The sequence below is a fragment of the Nelumbo nucifera genome, chromosome 1 (assembly GCF_055504915.1).
Source record: "Nelumbo nucifera cultivar China Antique chromosome 1, China Antique-T2T, whole genome shotgun sequence".
Taxonomy (NCBI): domain Eukaryota; kingdom Viridiplantae; phylum Streptophyta; class Magnoliopsida; order Proteales; family Nelumbonaceae; genus Nelumbo; species Nelumbo nucifera.
The window spans coordinates 53,637,658-53,656,897 of NC_142649.1; the positions used below are offsets into that span (position 1 = coordinate 53,637,658).

At 39.2% G+C, this 19,240-nt stretch overlaps 1 protein-coding gene across 1 annotated transcript; it reads left to right on the top strand.

The window, feature by feature from the left end:
- Positions 1-1,646: 1,646 nt before the first annotated feature.
- Positions 1,647-3,746, top strand: LOC104590199 (uncharacterized). Its single transcript, XM_088896574.1, has 2 exons — positions 1,647-3,279; positions 3,520-3,746. The coding sequence occupies exon 1, from the start codon at positions 1,920-1,922 to the stop codon at positions 2,493-2,495; it is 576 nt and encodes a 191-aa protein (XP_088752700.1). The 5' UTR covers positions 1,647-1,919; the 3' UTR covers positions 2,496-3,279; positions 3,520-3,746.
- The last annotated feature ends 15,494 nt before the right edge of the window (positions 3,747-19,240 follow it).

A 19,240-nucleotide genomic window follows, 5' to 3' on the forward strand; every position in this document is an offset into this window, starting at 1 on the left:
CATGTCGGCATTTTGTCCGGCATTGCTGGAAAATGCCATTGAAGATGAGTTTAGGATGCTTGGCGGAAAAAGGCTTTTCGAAGCGTTTTCCCACAAACGACGCCAAATGATGGTGTGCAATCTGACTGTTCCTAGCTGGAGGTGACTTGGCTTCCAATAGACGACGGACGTGGAGATCTGCACAGAGAGAATCAGAGAACCCGGGGTTGCACCCGGCGAGGTCTCTCCGATGCTTAAGTTAGTAATGTGCGAGCTGAGAGCAATTAGAATGCAAGAGAGCTAGTAAGCAATAATTGCACGTACCTTTGCCCCCAAAGGGTTGGGGTCTTTATATACTGGAGTCATCGCGGGTTTTTCGGAGTGTTTCCGGGGTTCTCGCCATGATGAGGCCCGTTACCAAATTAATAGGAGATAACGACGCCAGCTGATAAGGCATATCACTGCCGTCAGAATTGGTCGTAGGAGATAAGGCCAGCTGTTACGTGGAGTGATCCCGTGAAACGGGGAATCCGGTGACGAAACCTTCGGGGTCATCAAGTGGAGGTCGGCCAATAGTACCCGAACTAATGCCCCCTAGGTCCGGTCTGTTACGAACGCCGAGGTTCCTGGTAACCGAAGTGATCTTGACACAATCGTGCCCCGAAGTGAACTTGTTCCGAGTTGGATTCGCCTCCGAGGTGGGCTTGTCCCGAGGTGGTTCAGTTATCCGAGTTGGATCCGTCTTAGACTTGGGTATATCGGGATGAGCTGTTATTCTGTGAGTTAGGTCGTGTCCACGTGTCCCTCTATTATTAGGTCGGGCCAAATCACTCTACATCAAGTTGCACTGGCGAATGGCTTATGCTTATGAAGTCTTGAGGTAATAATTTCATTTGGTATTAGATGGATGATCAATACATATGATCTACTACAGTTCTTACAGCCAAAACAAAGTTGTTTCTGATTGTCCCTAAAACATCTGTAGATGAGAAAATTAAGTTCATCTGATTGGCCTATAATCAATCCTCAAATTGAAATTGAATTGGATGTTTGGAGCTGATTTCCATTCATGTGCATTGAATGTTCCTCATAATGCTCAAATACAAGAGTTTGTCATTTTCGTGTTGATCCTTATGATTCCTTTTCATTTAATTCATTAATGCTTCTTTGGAAACAGCCATTCTTTCTTTTGTGTCAATTTTATTTTGGAAACTGATCTAACTATGAAAGAAAATTGCTGTTATATACTTATATTTAATAATAATATTGGAAGAGAACTTTTTTTTTTTTTATCAATATATTGGAAGAGAACTTGCTTTACAATGGTATTAGCATAACTGATAATCTTCAGCAATTAACAGGTCACCTTCCATGTCTCGCCCAAGATCAAAGTCCAGATCAAGATCTCCCATCAAGTACCGGCATAGCCATAGGTCTCGCTCTCTCTCACCTCGAACCCATAATCAAGTACCGGCATATCCATCACTCAAGGATATGCACAAATATGAAAAGTCCTCTTTAGAGCATACAAAAAATGAGAAGACCAGCACCTCCAGGAAGGAACGAGATTCTTCTGACAAAGGCAGGAGTCGTTCTCGCACTGACATTTCCAGCAGGCATGGAAAATCAACCTCAGAACATATTAGGCATGAAAAGGGTTCAGTCAGAAGGGAGAGAGATTTTCTTGATGATGATTCCACATTCTCAAGGGAAGACAGGAAAGCCGTGGATTCTTCAAAGTTCAAGTACCACAAGAGTAGTTCGAAGCATCGAGAGGATAGTTCATCTAGAAGTACAAAAGATAGACATTCTCTTGATGAAGATTCAACATATTCAAGGGAAGATAGGAGGGCCATGGATTATTCAACGTCCAAGTACCATAAGAGTAGTTCAAGGCATCGAGAAGATAGTTCTAGTAGAAGTACAAAAGATCAATACAGATGGAGGACAAGGAAGCCAAACCAGAAAAATCCACTGATGTCACCAAGGTTATTATGTCTACTGATATTGATCCATCCAATCTGAAAGAGGGTAATATAGATTCCCCGATGTTGAAATCTTACACATGTTCATCCCCCCATAAGGATCCAACTAATGGGGAACCAAAAGACCTGAAGAATGCAGAACTAGAAGGAACTGAGGTTGTTGCTGATAAAGAAGCTTATATCAATAATGATGTTGAGGGATTGGGGGAATTGACAGGCTTTGAAGTTGATGAGAAGCCCGATAAATATTCTAACAATCCTATGGAGTTGCAGGAAGAGGGAATGATTCCATGTTCTTTGGAGCAGGATACTTGGAAGAAAAACTCATCAGCTCTGGATGATGAACCTTCTTCTGATGCAGAAAATCTAGGCAAAGACAACAGGTCAATAGTGGAGAATGTATCTGGAAAAATCAAGCAACAGTATGACATTGAGGACTCAAAATGTGTGAAATATGATGATTTTAAAACTTCACCTGGCTCCATGGAACAAGACTTTTACACTGAAGACTGTGTACATGCCTGGGCCTAAGCCTGAGGAAGAAATGTCAGTGTTGCCAAATGATGAGAAATTGAAGGATACAAGGAAAAGGAGCAGGCATGAAACACCAGGAGAGTACAGAGAAATTTATGCAACTGGTTATGTTAAAAACAAGATAAAGTTAATAAAGATTTTTCTCAGCTGATAAGCCATAGCTATGAGAAGTCTGAGACTGGAGAAGATCAAAATGGGCCTAAATGGTCATTTCCTGGGGATAGAGATATTGATAAAACTGGATTGAGTAAGGACCAAGACGACATTATTTATGGTTTAGCAGATATGAAGGAAGATGAAAAGGTTGCAGTTTCTCCACCATCTCACAGGAGTTCAGCTTCACCTGAGGGAGCTAAGAGTTATGGAATCCCCAGGACTATAGAAGCTAAATACCAGCATAAAAAATCTAAACCAGACCATGGATATTTAGATTCAGGAATCTCTTCTTCAGGAGAGGATGAAGACTGGAATCGTTAAATACTTGTGGTGGTGTGATGAAGTTCATTGGGATTGTGCTAGGAATTTTCCAAGTTTCAGTTCTGAAAAATAATTTCATGCTTCTAGCAGTGAAGACATGCTGTGGAAAATGAGCCATAAACTTTCTTTTGGTACTCAGGATTTGCTCAGCCTTTCAACTATCCTTGAAAGACACTTGTATTTGTGTATTTTTTGCAGGTTCAGTGGGGAGATATTGGAGGAAGAGTTTCGGAGCAAATCTTGGTCTGGTGAAAGTTTATTCAAGGAGTCAGCTTTTCCCCACATCCAGGATCTATCTGGCCAAGTCTGTAAACCTTGTTTTACTGCTTAATGTATGGACTATTAATCTCGTCACTAGGTAGAGAACTTCTTGATCCAAGTGCTTATTTTAAGGACAAAAATGTTGACTTGTCAGACTTCACCTTTTTTTTTGTTTATTTTTCTTGATCTTGTTCTTTTATTTCAAAGACATCAGAATGCTTTTCTAAAGTATTAGTGGCCTGGATCTTATCTAGATTAGGGATTTACATCTTGACCAATGCAGGGGCTTTCTGATGTTAATAGTTGCTGCATGAATGATATTCGGTGGAAAGATAATGGTGGTTGATGTCTTAGAAGGCGAACCTGAGCTGTAGGTTTGTTTTCCAGAATGCTTGCGTGGTCACATTGCATGATAAGGCTTCTCTTCTTTCTATCTTTGTTTTATTTCTTGTCTGTACTGGTTGGTTGAAGAGTGTCTTGCATTGTGGTCATCCAATCTCTGAGATTTCTGGTTATAGGCTCCATGTTATTGTCTTTAATGGCTGGTGGTGTCTGTCATATCCAAAACATGTGCAGGATTTACATGGTGGTTTTTTGTAGGAGCTTTGTCAGAGCAATTTTGCAGAATTCATCTTCTCTATTTGTGATAGAGGTATGCAGACCTGTAGGGTTACAGACCTGTATCCTCTAATGCTCTCCAACCAAATTGAAAACTTCCCCCTGGAGTCTTCACCTATACTTGCTTGAGATGGAAGTAAAAGAAAAAAAAGCAAGTATAGGTTTAAGACACTGTTGGGCTGAACTTAGAACTTAGAACTACAACCTGGTATGGTCGAATGAAGCCAGACACTGTTGGGCTGAACTTAGAACTACAACCTCATCATGTTAGCTTTGAGAAGAGTGGCCGTTATACTTTTAATCTATGGGGAATTGCGACTGGTGATTTTTAACAGGTAATTTTCTGTGAAATTTGTTATAGTTTGGTTGGGCTCTTCACTCTTATTAATTGATTAGTTGGGTCAGAATCATAGTCCTATTTCATAAACAATAGCTGCTGCCTGCTGGTACTCTGGATCTCTATAAATTCTGGGTGCACCAAAGAGACTCATCTTTCCATCCGTAATTGCCACATGACTTGAAACTACCCCTAATTCCGAAAAGAAAAAGGCCATTTGGAAGGTAGATGAACTTCATGAACTGTAGTAACATATACTAGTCAACAGTCTTAATTTTTAAGTGCATATACTGATATGCCATGCTGAGTTATTTTATTGCTGTCTGTTTTCTGGACAAGATGACGGCATCACATCTGCATGTAAATTTAGTTTTAAGGCATGGAACTCCTTCACACATCTAGGGTTTATCTCTTTATGGTGTAGAAAACTTGAGTAAGCGAAGGGGGTGTTGGACAATATGCATTGTTTTAGAGAAAACATATGGTATTGTATTAAACTGGAAAAAGCATTACAAGGCCCTGTTCAATGAAAAGTGCGCAGGGTTCAACCAATCCATCTTTTGTAATACTGATTACACTGTATACCTGATACAAAAGATTACTAGTATAAAAAAAAAGAACTATAAGATGTATTCTTTTACTGCCTTTGTCCTGATGCGCGTTAGTATATTCTAACCCAGAAGCTCTTCAATAGTATCTCATCTGTGCTAGTTTTTAAAAAGTGTCCTATTTCTCTGTCCATGTTGACCAAACCACTGCTGTGTGTCTCACTACTCCCCTTGGGATTTTTCCTTTGTGGGACAAAACCCTTCAAGTGCCAGCCCCAGAATACTGCCTTCAAATCCCTGTGAAAGCATGATTTTACCTTGAACGGCTCCCGAGAGTTTGCCCATAACATCCTTGCAGGCTTTGCAATGAATGAATGTTTGTTTCACCATTTATTTTGTTCCATGCAACAAAAATAATTGCCATGCCAGAAAAAGCAAACGTTTTTGCTGATGTCACAGTTTGTTCTACAAAGCAAAAACATGAATAGTTTGGCAAACACCCCTGTCCTCTATCTTCCCCTTTTCTTGTTTTTTTTCTTTTATTTTCCTCTTCTCCTCAGCAACAAATTCATGATATTAGGATGAGCTGTGGATAGGGAGCTGAAGTCCTTGGGTTGAGCCCTCATCTTATTACTTTCTGCTGGAAATGGATGCAAACGGATATTGTTCTTGTTCTTTGTTTTAGTGCCTACTATCTTTGATCTTTCCAAGTGAACCATTGAAATTTTGCATTGGCTTCTCACAGGGGGTTGAACTTATTGTGCATTGAATTGTGTTTGTCATGAGAAGCGGCTCGGATTCATTTATGTTTATGCCTTAAGAAATGAAATTGAATTTTCCATTCTGCAGGCTAAAACTATGGCTTAAGCTCGGCATAGACTTTGTAACCAAACAAATTAAGATCACAACCATTTTTTGATTGAGAAGGCCATCCTTTTATTATTATTATTAATATTTTTTTGATAATAACTTGGAAGGGGGGATACTTATATAATGCAATTTTATCTTTTTTTTTTTTTAATCTAAATCACCCATTAACTCGCTTCACTCTCCACTCCTTTCATTCACGTTTGTAAGTCTCCTGATTTGAATTCAATTCAAGTCTTTCATTAAAAAATCAGCCCAGGTTACTAATATTAAAGACTAAGGGTCCACTTGGTTTGCAGAAATAGGGGTCTGGAGTTGGAATCAGACCGGTCCATTCCAATTCCAACCGTTTGCTTGAATTGCAGGGGCAAGGTTGCGTACACTCCCCAGACTTTGTATTGGTGGGGGCTGCATGCATTAAGCTGCCCTGTTTGAATTTGATTTGATTCCTCCTATCCCAATTACTATTCCGATCCCATTACTGCCCTGTCTGACTCAGAGTCATTTGGATCCTAACTTTAGCCCCTTTCTATACAATTATACCCTAGAACCTGCGAAAGTAAAATGTGTCTTAACTTCTAACATTTTAAGTACAGAGAAATTATCGGAAAAAAGGAGAAGAAAACATATTTGAAGAATAATTTAAACAAAAAAATGTATTGTGATTTAGGCCCCTAAGTTTACTCTAGGAGGGGTGACCACCTTAAATTTTATAAATCAACCATTATTAAAAGGGAGGTAGATTAAAATAGGTGATCCTGAATACATAACACAGTTTCAGCATCTCTACCCAACCCAAAAAATACAAACTGTAAAATACACAGAGAAAAGAAAAGCAATACGATTATCCCATTCGAAGAACAGGAACCTGTTCATAGTCCTCTTTACAAACATGACAATGCCATTAGGAAGGTGTTGCACCGGAGTATAGGTATGGAAATTCTGCTGAGTAATCCTCTATTAATCAAGTTGATTAATTTCACACATGATATAGGTGATTTTCCATGGGGTAGCAACCTTCTCAAGAAGGCTATCAACCAAAACCTTGTTATCACTCTCCACTTCAACCACTGTAATGCCATGATTGAAACTTAGTTGCAAACCATCCCTAAGAGCCATCACCTCAGCAATAAGCAAAGTCTCCTCAACAAAAGGCTCCAATGCTATTTCTTACAACTCCACCACAACTGCCTCGGTTACCAACTTACCATGACAAACCCCATTACATTCATCATTGAGATTTATTTTATTTTCCTTATTTAAATATGCATATTTTGATTCTTTTACTATATATATATTTTTTTAATTTTAATGTTTTGTAAGTCTATTCTAGTAGTTCACACTCCATATCAAGATTTAAAGTGTCGATGCATATTGGTTTTGGAATCCACTAATACTAAGTATAAAAAGTTGGATGTTTTCCTCTACCCAAAAATAAAAGAAAAGTGTTGGGTGTTTTCAACTATATTAAATATTAATAGGTGGTGTGACATCTCCTAGACAAATTACCTTTCAAAAAGAAAAAAATAACAAGGAGTTTTTTGTATTCGGGTTGTGTTTGTTTGAGGTGTAAAATCGATCTGGGGTAAATGTCCTAAACAAATTACCTTTCATTTCTATTTGTTCTTAGCATGGAGCTTATTAGACAGCGTATGCCCTTAGCTCCAATCAGATTGATATACATTGGACATTTATTGTAAATGAATACAAGTACATAATTGATTCATGTTATATTTGGTATGTTTCTGTGTAAGTACCCTTAAACTGGACACTTATAAGACTCGTGTTAGTTTAGAATGTTTTTAGCCGTTGGATAGACCTAGGGGATTTATCATGCCAAGGTTTACCATAATGTGTTGCCAAGTCGATTGGGGTAACTTGTCTCAACTGTTAGGGTGAGACCCGAAGCACATGTAGTGTGTGTTTACTTGAAACACTGAACACAAATCATTTTCCAATTATGCCCTAGACCTTAGAGACTGGTGGGCAAAGTTGGAAAGTTACACCTAACCCCTAGACTCGATTATGGTACTGCACTAGGTGTTGGGCTGGGTTGTCTTTGATATGCCAATCAGTGAGATCTTTAACGGGGGTCAAAATCTGGGTATGTTGGGTTAGTCTAAGAATTCACTCGAGTGGGTGATCATAGTGACATAATCAATCCCTATGTCTAACAAAGTGAATGATCGGGGACTGCACTCTCTTTAATGGAACCAAAACTATTGGCAGTCAATTTCAACCGTGTTTGAGATTTGTTTTTGCAAAATATGTTTTTATATATATATATTATGTTTTATGAAAAATGTTTGCAAAAGGTTTTAATTCTCGAGATCCATCCGAGTAGAGAGTGCAACACTGTACATTGCAGCCGAGGAAGAGGCCCTCTCTTGTCGGGTAGTGTTTGATCATTATGTACTGAGATGTTAAGTGTAAGACCATTCAGGGATTTTATACCTGATGGGTTAATCTCACTTAAGACCATAGTCCTTAGGCTTTCATAAGGTGGCTGGACTCAAGGACCCTTTACTGTAAATGTTGGGCCCAGTAAGAGCCCATATTGATGGACTTAGGGGTTCACTGTGTTCAACAGTGAATTCGGCTAGGCCTTGTAACAGATGTTAGGTTTAACCCATATGGCTTTTGTGATGTCAATGTTAGGGTCCCATGCTATACAAAGAGAGCCAAGTTAGCCAGCAGTTAGAAGGGGAAGTGGGCCTCCTATCTTAATGGGCCTAAGACCCATTATTAACTGGATTAATTAAGAAGTCACATGACAGCTTAAGCAATCACGTGACTTGGGCGAATTTGGGTATGGATATGGGCGTATATCAGCAATGGGATAAGAGGATAACTTTTATCCACTTAAGGAGTCCATATCCAATAAAGATTTGGATTAGGAAGCTCCTAATTAGATTAGGATAAACTAATCTTTAGGGCTTATAAGTAGAGGGGGCGAACTACTTCCGTTTTCACCTTTCTACTCTTAGTTCTCTCCCTCTATTCTTGCTGCCCAAACCCTAATTCAATCTCTAGTTTTTGAATTGATAGAGATCAGTTCATACCTTAAATTTTGCAAGAAAATCATATCAGATTTGGTGCTCACACTCCCTTGCTTGATCCAAGCCATTGGATTGCAGTTCTTGCTGAAACACTGCATTGCTGAACTTGCTTCATTTCAAGCTGTGCCATCCTCTGTGGAAGTGGGTTTTGGTACCCTCTTTGGGCATGAACACCTACTTTGGGAGCTACACGTGTGAATTTTGTATTAGGTATTGCTCTCGCTTTCTTTTGGTTTCAGATCTAGTTAGGTTTGGATTAAGAATGACCATTGAAAAATGCAATTTTTCTAAAACTGGGAATACGATTCCTAGAAGGGAGAAAAGAACTTTTTGAAATTTCGCCTAGCCATTATGCATGGTTCAACCATCCATATAATGGATCTCCCTTCCCTTCAGTGGTATCAGAGCCAGGTTCAAGTCTTGAACTAAATTTAGATTAAATCTGAAGTAGTACAAATCAGCAGAAACTGTTCTACCCAGTTTGTGCAAATTAGCAGTTTTTTGAGAATTCGGTTCTCAATTTTGGGTGTTTGATATGAAATTAATTCTTTATTAATTTGCAATAATTTTGGAATGGTTCTATGCTTATTTCTTGAATTTTTTGGTTGTTTGTGTGATGGAGATCAAATTCTTTTATACCACCAAGATTTGTGCACCCTACATTTTATTCTATTCAATTTTGGTCTGTAAATATTTTTTTTATTTTTAAACAAAATGTATAAGATTCGATCTGATGTAATTAATAGAAAATTAGGTTTTCTATTTTTTTTACATTGGAAGATTTGCTAGAACACGCGGAGAAGAAGATTTTGCAGAAAAGAAATCTGCAATCTGCGATTAACCCTTTGCTTGCTGGTTTGTAGTTTGTCCGGATCAGATTTGGACAATCACAATTGCAGCCCTAGCTCTTGTGTTTTCTTGCTGTTCTTGAATGCCAAATTCGGCGATAATTAATTCAGATCAAAATCTTGATAATTACATTATGTATTTGTTAGACAATTATACCCTTAGCTCCAATCAGATTGATGTATCTTTTGACATTTATTGTAAATGAATAAAGTACATAATTGATTCATGTCATTGTGGTATGTGTTAAAATGCTTGAGTCAGGGGTATTTTGGTCATTCTGGTGTATCTTATTGAAAGTGAAATGTCTATTGTATCTGAGTTTAAGTTATGTGTCCCATCTTCTATGAGGGACAAAATTGTCTTTCTTGTAACTCAAGTTTTCATGAATAAAAGTCAAGTGGGTCGGCTAGGAGAGGTACTTTTGTACATCCTCTCTTCTAGTCTGGCCGAATACTTTTCTCCTCTCCTTCTTCTTCTTCTTTCTCTTTTCTTTCTTCTTTCTTCTTCTCTACTTTGACCTAGAAACAACTAGGGTTTATTCACAGTATGTTTCTGTGTAAAAATCTTAAACAAGACACTTATGAGACTCGTGTTAGTTTAAAATCTTCACATCCGTTGGATAGATCTGGGGAGATTTATCCTGCCAAAGCTGACACTAATGTGCCGCCAAGTTGGTTGGGGTGGCTTGTCTCAACTGCTAGGGTGAGACCTGAGGTACATGTAGTGTGGGTTTTCTTGAAACCCAAAACCGGACCAAATTCCAGTATTGCCCTGGACTTTGTAGATAGATGGGTAACACTAGAATGTTACACCTAACCTCTAGACTCGATTATGATACTGCACTAGGTGTCGAATCGGACTGTTTTTGATATGCCAATCAGTGAGATTCTTAGTGGGGGTCAAAACCTGGGTATGTTGGAACAATCTGAGAATTCATCTAACTGGGTGATCATAGTGACAGAATCATCCCCTTTGTCAAATAAAGTGAATGATCGGGGATGCACTCTCTCTGATGGAAACCTAAACTGTCGGCAGTTGATTTCAAACGTTGAAATTTGTTTTTGCAAAATATATTTATATAGAGATATACATACATATATATTATGGTTTCAAAATGTTTGCAAAATGTTTTAATTCCCAGAATCCATGTGAGTAGAGAGTGCAGCACTGTACCTTGTAGCCGAGGGAGAGGTCATCTCTTGTCGGGCAGTGTTTGATCATTATGGGCTAAGAGGTTAAGTGTAAAACCATTGAGGGTAATACCTAATGGGCTAATATTGCATCTGTCCATAGTTCTTGGGTTTTCATAAGTTGGCCGGATTCAATAACCATTTAGTGTAAATGTTGGGCCCATTAAGAGCCTATGGTGATGGACTAAGGGGTTCACTATCTCCTACAATGAATTCGGCCAGGCCTTGTAACAAAGGTTGGACTGAACCCATGTGACTGATGTGTAGATCAATGTAAGGGTCCCACACCATACAATGAGAGCCAACTGGGCAATAGGTTAAGGAGTAAGTGAGCAAATAAGCTTAATGGGTCTAAAGCCCAACTCGAACTGGGCTTAATTTAGTTGATTAAAAGGGGCAAGATCTGATTTATAATCTATTAGGATTAGCTGAAAGGATAAGATAAGTCTTATCCATTTAGGTATCCAGATCCAAATATCAGATTTGGATAAAGAAACTCTCTCCTTATTAGATTAGGAGGCTGATTCAAAGAAGACTATAAATAGAGGGCAAATTCATTAGTTTTACACACAACAATCTGCAGAATTCTCTCCTATTAATGTCATTGATACCCAGTTCGATCTTCTCTTGTGGAATTGATCAAGAAAGGTTCTTGATATTGTTTCTTGGTTGAAGAAACAATCTGAAGTTGTGCTCATAAACCCCTGTTTGATTCATGCTGAAGATCCATCCTGTTGATCCTGTTTCATTACACACTGTGTCATCTTCAGTGGAAGTGGGTTTTGGTCTTCTCCTTGGGCGTGAACACCTTCATTAGGAATTACTGCTACTTCGTATCAGGTGTATCCCTCTCCTCCCTGAAAATGCAGTTTGGATTCAAGAACGGACCTTGAAAATGCAGTTTTCTAAATTAAGGAATGCGATTCCCAAATGGGAGAAAATAAATTTTTGAAATTTCTCCCAACCTTCCTACAGGGTTCGGCCATCCATATGATGGATCTCCCATCCCTTCAGTATTGGACATCAAATCCTAGGTCGAATTGACCTAGTTCAATCCAAACTAGTTGGACCGAACCCATGGTTCGATGGGTTTGTTCTCAGCCCCATGCGTCACATTTTAAGCAGCACCAATCCATTTTCAGCATAACAACTATATGGGCCGAATTGCTTTTTGTAGTTTAGTCCATATACCTAGATGATTTTCTTTGATGATACATGGGCCCTAATGGGCTGATAATGCGTTAACTTTAATTAATTAGGGTTTTACAGATTATTTAATTGATTGGATCAATTTATGCATGTGAATGTGTGTGATGTGCTAAATGTGATTCGCACATGGGCCATAAGTACTTGGCCCATGTTTAATCGTTGGTGGTTTTTTGTGAACACCATCGCTGAATGCACATCATTGCCATGGTGCCCTAAAGATCATTAGATGATCTCCCTTCTTAATGGGCCCTAGATCAGCTTCCTCCTCAAGAGGAACCATGCAGAACCCTAGATCGTTTTGGGCCCATTTAAATCTGACTTTATGAAAGTCAGTGGGAGCCACTTTGGGGAGTAATAGAGAATTTCATATGATAAGCTCTCTAAAGGCCTTTCGTCATTAGCATGAAGATGGACTGTATTGGTAATGAAGAGATGCACCATAAAATTGGGCTATCCATTTGTTGGTCTAGTTTGCTGGATTGCTTCATAAGATGATAAGGGCATCATAGACCGATGTGGGAGGGGCCTATCCTAAAATGGAAGACTCTCTCATGATACTTTGGGGTTCACAATATGACGGGTCAACACTTGCTGAATAGAAAGGTTTAACCTAAAATGACAATGAACCTTGTTTGGTAGATACCAAAGGGAAAGCTCATATAATGAGCGGATAGGATCCTTCACAAAAGGACAATGGGATTGTATCATAGTTGGCTCCTCCTGCTACACCACAATTAAACGGTGTGTCAGAGAGGAGAAAGCATACTCTATTAGATATGGTTCGCTCACTTTCTCATCCATTCAGAACTACCTATATCCTTTTGGGGATACGCATTGGAGATTGCGATATACGTGTTGAAACAGGTTTTAACCAAATCTGTTCCTAAGACTCCAATTGAGCTTTGGATCGGTAAGAAAAGAAGTGTAAGACACTTGAAGATTTGAGATTGTCCGACACATGTTAAAAGAACAAGTGCTGACAAATTGGAATTCAAGTCCAGCCCTTGCTTATTTGTAGGCTACCCCAAAAGCACCGTGGGATACCTATTCTAAGACCCAACAGAGCAAAAAATGTTTTGTAGTCGAAATGCCTACTTTTTGGAAGAAGATTACATTCTAGATAATCATTGTCAGGAAATTGTTTTTAATAAGGAGAGCCTAGAAGTAGTGGGAGATGTTCCACAGGCTCCAAATAACACCCAACTGAGAAAATCTACTCAGGTTTCTAGGCTTCTAGTTCGTTACGACTAGACCTGTTCATGGACTGGGTAGCCCGATGGCCCGGCCCGCACCCCAGTTGGGCTTGGTCATGTAATTAGGCCTGCAGGCTTGACCTCCGGCTGAACACAGTAAGCCCGACTGTGTTTCGGGCCGGGCTCGGGATTTGTCAAAAAAGCCCGGCCCGACTCAACATTATATATTTTATAAAATATATAATATGTATTTTATATATTATATAAAATATATAAATACCATAATATATATTAGAATATATATTTATAATTTAATACATACATTTTTTATTCTTTTATTTATAATTTCTCTCTCTCTCTCTCTATTCAGCTGCTTCAGTAGTAGTAACAGTATGGGCTAAATTTTGGGCTCGGGCCCAGGCCCGGGCTTCGGGCTTTTTATGAGGGTCGGGCTCGAGCTCAAGTTGTAGGCCCGATGGTCGGGCCGGGCTCGGGCTCGGGCCTTAGAAAAATTTGTTAATACAGAGTGAAAGCCCTGTCCGAGCTCGGCTTGGCCCGACCCATGAACAAGTCTAGTTACGACTATGATCAACAAAAGTTACTTGATGAAAGCCACGACTAGTGTGGAAGATCTCTTGACTTATACAAAAGCTATGTTGGACATAGATTCCTTGTAGTGGGTAGATGCCATGAGAGCCAAGATGGACTCAATGGAAACCAATAAGGTCTGAACTCTCGTATACCCACCCCCTAGGGTGAAAGCAATTGGTTGCAAATGGATTTACAAGAGGATGGGAAGATTGAGACATATAAAGCTCGTCTTGTAGTGAAGGGATACACTCAAAAAGAGGGAGTCGATTATGAGGAAACCTTTTCACTAATGGCTATTCTTAAATCCATACGAATCCTGCTAGCTATAGCAACACACTATGACTAAGAGATTAGACAAATGGATGTCAAAACTGCGTTCCTGAATGGAAATCTTATTGAAAATATCTATATGCAGCAACTGCAAGGTTTCATTTCTGCGGGTCAGGAACACATGGTGTTTAAACTCAACCAATCCATCTATGGACTTAAGCAAGTTTCAAGAAGTTGGAACATCCGATTTGACTCTACTGTCAAATAATTTGATTTTGAGTAAAATCTGGATGAGCCCTGTGTTTACAGGAAAGCAGTGGGGGATAATGTTATGTTATTGGTTTTGTATGTAAATGACATTCTACTCATTGGGAATAATGTAGGAATGTTGAATACGGTGAAGGTATGGCTTTCGCAGTAATTCTCCATGAAAGATTTTGAAGAAGCCTCTTATGTCTTGGGACTTTGACTCTATAGAGATAGATCGAAAAGGATAATAGGATTATCTCAATCTACTTATATTAACAAAATTGTCAAAAGATACAGCATCAAGAACTCCAAGAAGAGATTTGTCCCTTTCAGACATGGAGTCGCTCTCTCTAAGGGTATGTCTCCCAAGACTCCCGGGTATTGTCAATGGATACAGCATTAGCCCTTGTTGGACAAAGTAAATGATCGGGGACTGCTCTCTCTCTGATGGAAACCAAAACTGTCGGTAGTCAATTTCATTCGTGTTTGAGATTTGTTTTTGCAAAATATATTTATATGAATATATATATTATGTTTTATAAAAAAAATTTGCAAAAGGTTTTAATTCCCGGGATCCATCCGAGCAGAGAGTGCAACACTGTACCTTGCAGTCGAGGGTGAGGTCCTCTCTTGTCGGGCAGTGTTTAATCGTTATGGACTAAGAGATTAAGTGTAAGACCATTCAAGGCTTTCATACCTGATGGGCTAATCTCACTTAAGGCCATAATCATTGTGAAGGGATGAGAGATCCATCATATGGATGGCCAAACCCTACAGGAAGGTTGGGCAAAGTTTCAAAATGTTCTTTACTCCCATCCAGTAATCGTATTCCCATTTTAGAAAAGTACATTTTCAAGGTTCGTTCTTGTAACCAAACCAGACCAAATCTGAAACAAAGATTAGGGAGAAGTATACCTGATACGAAATCCACGCAAAAATTTGCTCATCTTAACGAAGGTGACACAGCTTAGGATGGGGCAGGATTAGTAGGTAGTTCTTCAAAAAGAACCTTGGATTCTTCATCATGAATCGAATGGGGTAGTGAGCATAGCTTCAAAATTGTTTCTTCTAACAAGAAACAATATTAAGATCAAATCATGATCAATTCTAAGAAATGGAGATCGAGCAGGGTGGGGCAGCAAGAGCACGGAGAAAGAGAGTTGAAGGCAGAAATAGTCAAACTAAGTTGTCTTCTGAGTTGTATATTTTTCAGATTCGCCCCGCTCTCTATTTATAGTCTTAAAGAGATGATCTCCTAATCTGATTAGGAGTTTTCTTGATCCAAATCTTTATTTGGATATGAACTCTTTAAGTGATAAGGATAATCCCTTATCTTATCTACAGATCAAGAGAGTTATCCTTTTATCCTTATCAGCTGATCTATACCCAGATTCACCCTTATTTAATTAATCCAATTAACCTAGTTCAAAATGGGCTTTAGGCCCATTAAGCTTTCATGCTCACTTCCTTTTAATGCTGGCTAGTTTGGCTCTCTTTGTATGGCGTGGGACCCTATCATTGATCTACACATTATCCACATGGGTTCAACATATCCTTTGTTAGAAGGCCTGGTCGAATTCACTATTGAATATAGTGAACCCCTGAGTCCATCACCATGGGCTCTTAACGGGCCCAACATTTACATTGAATGGTCCTTAGGTCCAGTCATCTTATGATGGCCCAACGACTGTGGGCGGATGCAAGATTAGCCCATCAAGTACAACCCTCAATAGTCTTACACTTAACCTCTCATCTCATAATGATCAAACACTGCCCGACAAGAGAGGACCTCTCCCTCGGCCGCAAGGTATAGTGTTGCACTCTCTACTCACACGGATCTTGTAAATTAAAACATTTTGCAAACAATTTGTGAAACCATAATATATAAGTATATCTCTATATAAATATATTTTGCAAAACCAAATTTCAAACACATTTGAAATCCACTGCCGACAGTTTATGTTTCCATTAGAGAGAGTGCATTTTCCCGATCATTAACTTTGTCCGATAAAGGGGCTGATCCTATCACTATGATCACCCACTCAAATGAATTCTCGAATTGTCACAACATACCTAGGTAGTATCATAATCGAGTCTAGGGGTCAGGTGTAACATTCTAGTTTTATCCATTTGTTTCCAAGGTACAGGGCAATATTGGAATTTGGTCCAATTTAGGGTTTCAAGAAAACCCACACTACATGTACCTCAGGTCTCACCTTGGCAGCTGAGACAAGCCAACCCAACCAACTTGGCGACACATCAGTGTCAGCCTTGGCAGGATAAATCTCCCCAGATATATCCAACGGTTGTGAAGATTCTAAACTAACACGAGTCTCATAAATGTCCAGTTTAAGGTATTACACAGAAACACACGACAATAACATGAATCAAATATGTACTTTATTCAGTTATTATAAATGTCATAATGTACCTCATGCTGATTGGAGCTAAGGGATTGTCTAACACCATGGGTCTTTATAAGGTGGCTTGACTTAAGGACCATTTTGTGTAAATGTTGGGCCCATTAAGAACCCATACTGATGGACTCATGGGTTCACTGTGTTCAACAGTGAATTCGGCCAGGCCTTGTAATAGAGGTTAGGTTGAACCCATATGGCTTTTGTGAGGTCAATGTTAGGGTCCCACGCCATACAAAGAGAGCCAAGTTAGCCAGCAATTAAAAGGGGAAGTGAGTCTGCTAGCTTAATGGGCCCAAGGCCCATTATTAACTAGATTGGATAAAAGTCACATGACTGGTTAAGCGGTCATGTGACTTGGGCGAATTTGGGTATGGATATGTTCTCAAATTAGCTATGGGATAAGAGGATAACTCTTTTCCACTTAAGGAGTCCAGATCCAAATAAAGATTTGGATTAGGAAGTTCCTAATTGGATTAGGAGAAGTTGATCTTTAAGGCTTATAAATTGAGGGGTGAACTGTTTTAGTTTTCACCTTTATGCTCTTAGTTCTCTCCCTATATTCTTGCCACCCAAACCCTAATTGGATCTCTAATTTTTTGGACTGATAGAGATCAGTTCCTACCTCTGATTTTGCAATAAAATTAGATCATGTTTTGTGCTCACACTCCCTTGCTTGATCCAAGTCATTGGATTGCAGTTCTTGTTGAAGGACTGCGTTGCTGAACCTCATGCTGCGCCATGTTCTGTGGAAGCGGGTTTTGGTACCCTCTTTGGGCATGAACTCCTACTTTGGAAGCTACATGTGTGGATATCGTATCAGGTATTGTTCTTACTTTCTTTTGGTTTTAGATCTGGTTCGGTTTGGTTTAAGAATGATCATTGAACCAAGTTCAGAATTCTCATCTTCAACCTTGTTTTCATTTGAATCCGTATTGTCCAATGCCATATGCTCCAGCATAACTTGCGAGAGCTCTTCATTCTTTATTCATAGAATTATTACTTTCCCATTCAGAATTCATCTCTTGGCCTTCCCATTCATCATCATAATTTCCTTCACCTTCCCCTTCCTCTTTGGCATAGCATTCATCGTCAACACACCAAGATTCTCTCCCTCATTCTCAGTCTCTAAAAGAGAAAAGAATTGTACACCACACATAGGTCCCTTCTCAACCCATCGATCGCGTCATAGGTTTAGTGGGTTGGTTGGGTATGATAGTTGCACGACTTGGGTTCAGAAACTACCTGATTTTTCTTGCTAGTTACTTTAATCCATCCATTAGTTTTTACTTGTTTCTCAGTCTTTGGGCAATTAAAAAATTAATGTCCCCTCCACCCACAGTTTGTGCACAAATCATAAATATTCTTGTAAACAATCTTAATAAAGTTGTCGACATTCTTGAAGTATCTTCGTTGGGTCTCATCACTGAACCGACATCCCTTAGAATAAAATCAAGATCATCATCTTTATTCCACAATCACGGGCGGAGCTAAGAAATTTTCATGAGGGGGACCAAAACCTAAAGTAGATTGAGCGAAGGGGGAGGAACAGATATGGATGGTCATAAGGGGATGTTAGACAATTATGTCCTTAGATCCACTTAGATTGATGTATCTTTTGACATTTATTGTAAATGAATAAAGTACATAATTGATTCATGTCATTGTGGTATGTTTCTGTGTAATACCCTTAAACTGGACATTTATGAGACTCGTGTTAGTTTAAAATCTTCATAGTCGTTGGATAGATCTGGGGAGATTTATCTTGCCAAGGCTAACACTAATGTACCGCTAAGTTGGTTGGGTTGGCTTGTCTCAGCTGCCAGGGTGAGACCTAAGGTACATGTAGTCTGGGTTTTCTTGAAACCCTGAACCAGACCAAATTCCAGTATTGCCCTGGACCTTGCAGATAGATGGAAAAAACTGGATTGTTACACCTGACCCCTAGACTCGATTATGGTATTGCACTAAGTGTCAGATCGGGCTATCTTTGATATGCCAATCAGTGAGATCTTTAGAGGGTTCAAAACCTGGGTATGTTGAGATAGTCCGAAATTCACCTGAGTGGGTGATCATAGTGATAGGATCAGCCCCTTTGTCGAACAAAGTGAATGATCGGGAAATGCACTCTCTCTGATGGAAACCTAAACTGCCGGCAGTTGATTTCAAATGTTGAAATTTGTTTTTTGCAAAATATATTTATATAGAAATATACATATATATATATATATATATATTATAGTTTCAAAATCTTTGCAAAATGTTTTAATTCCCGGGATCCATGTGAGTAGAGAGTGCATCACTACTCCTTGCAGTCGAAAGAGAGGCCCCCTCTTGTCGGGTAGTATTTGATCATTATGAGCTGAGAGGTTAAGTGTAAGAACATTGAGGGTAATACTTGATGGATTAATTTTGCATCTGCCCACATTTATCGAGTTTTCATAAGGTGGCTGGATCCAAGATCCATTTAGTGTTAATGTTGGGCCCATTAAGAGCCCATGGTGATGGACTCAGGGGTTCATTGTCTCCTACAGTGAATTCGGCCAAGCCTTGTAACAAAGGCTAGACTGAACCCATGTGGCTGATGTGTAGATCGATGTAAAGGTC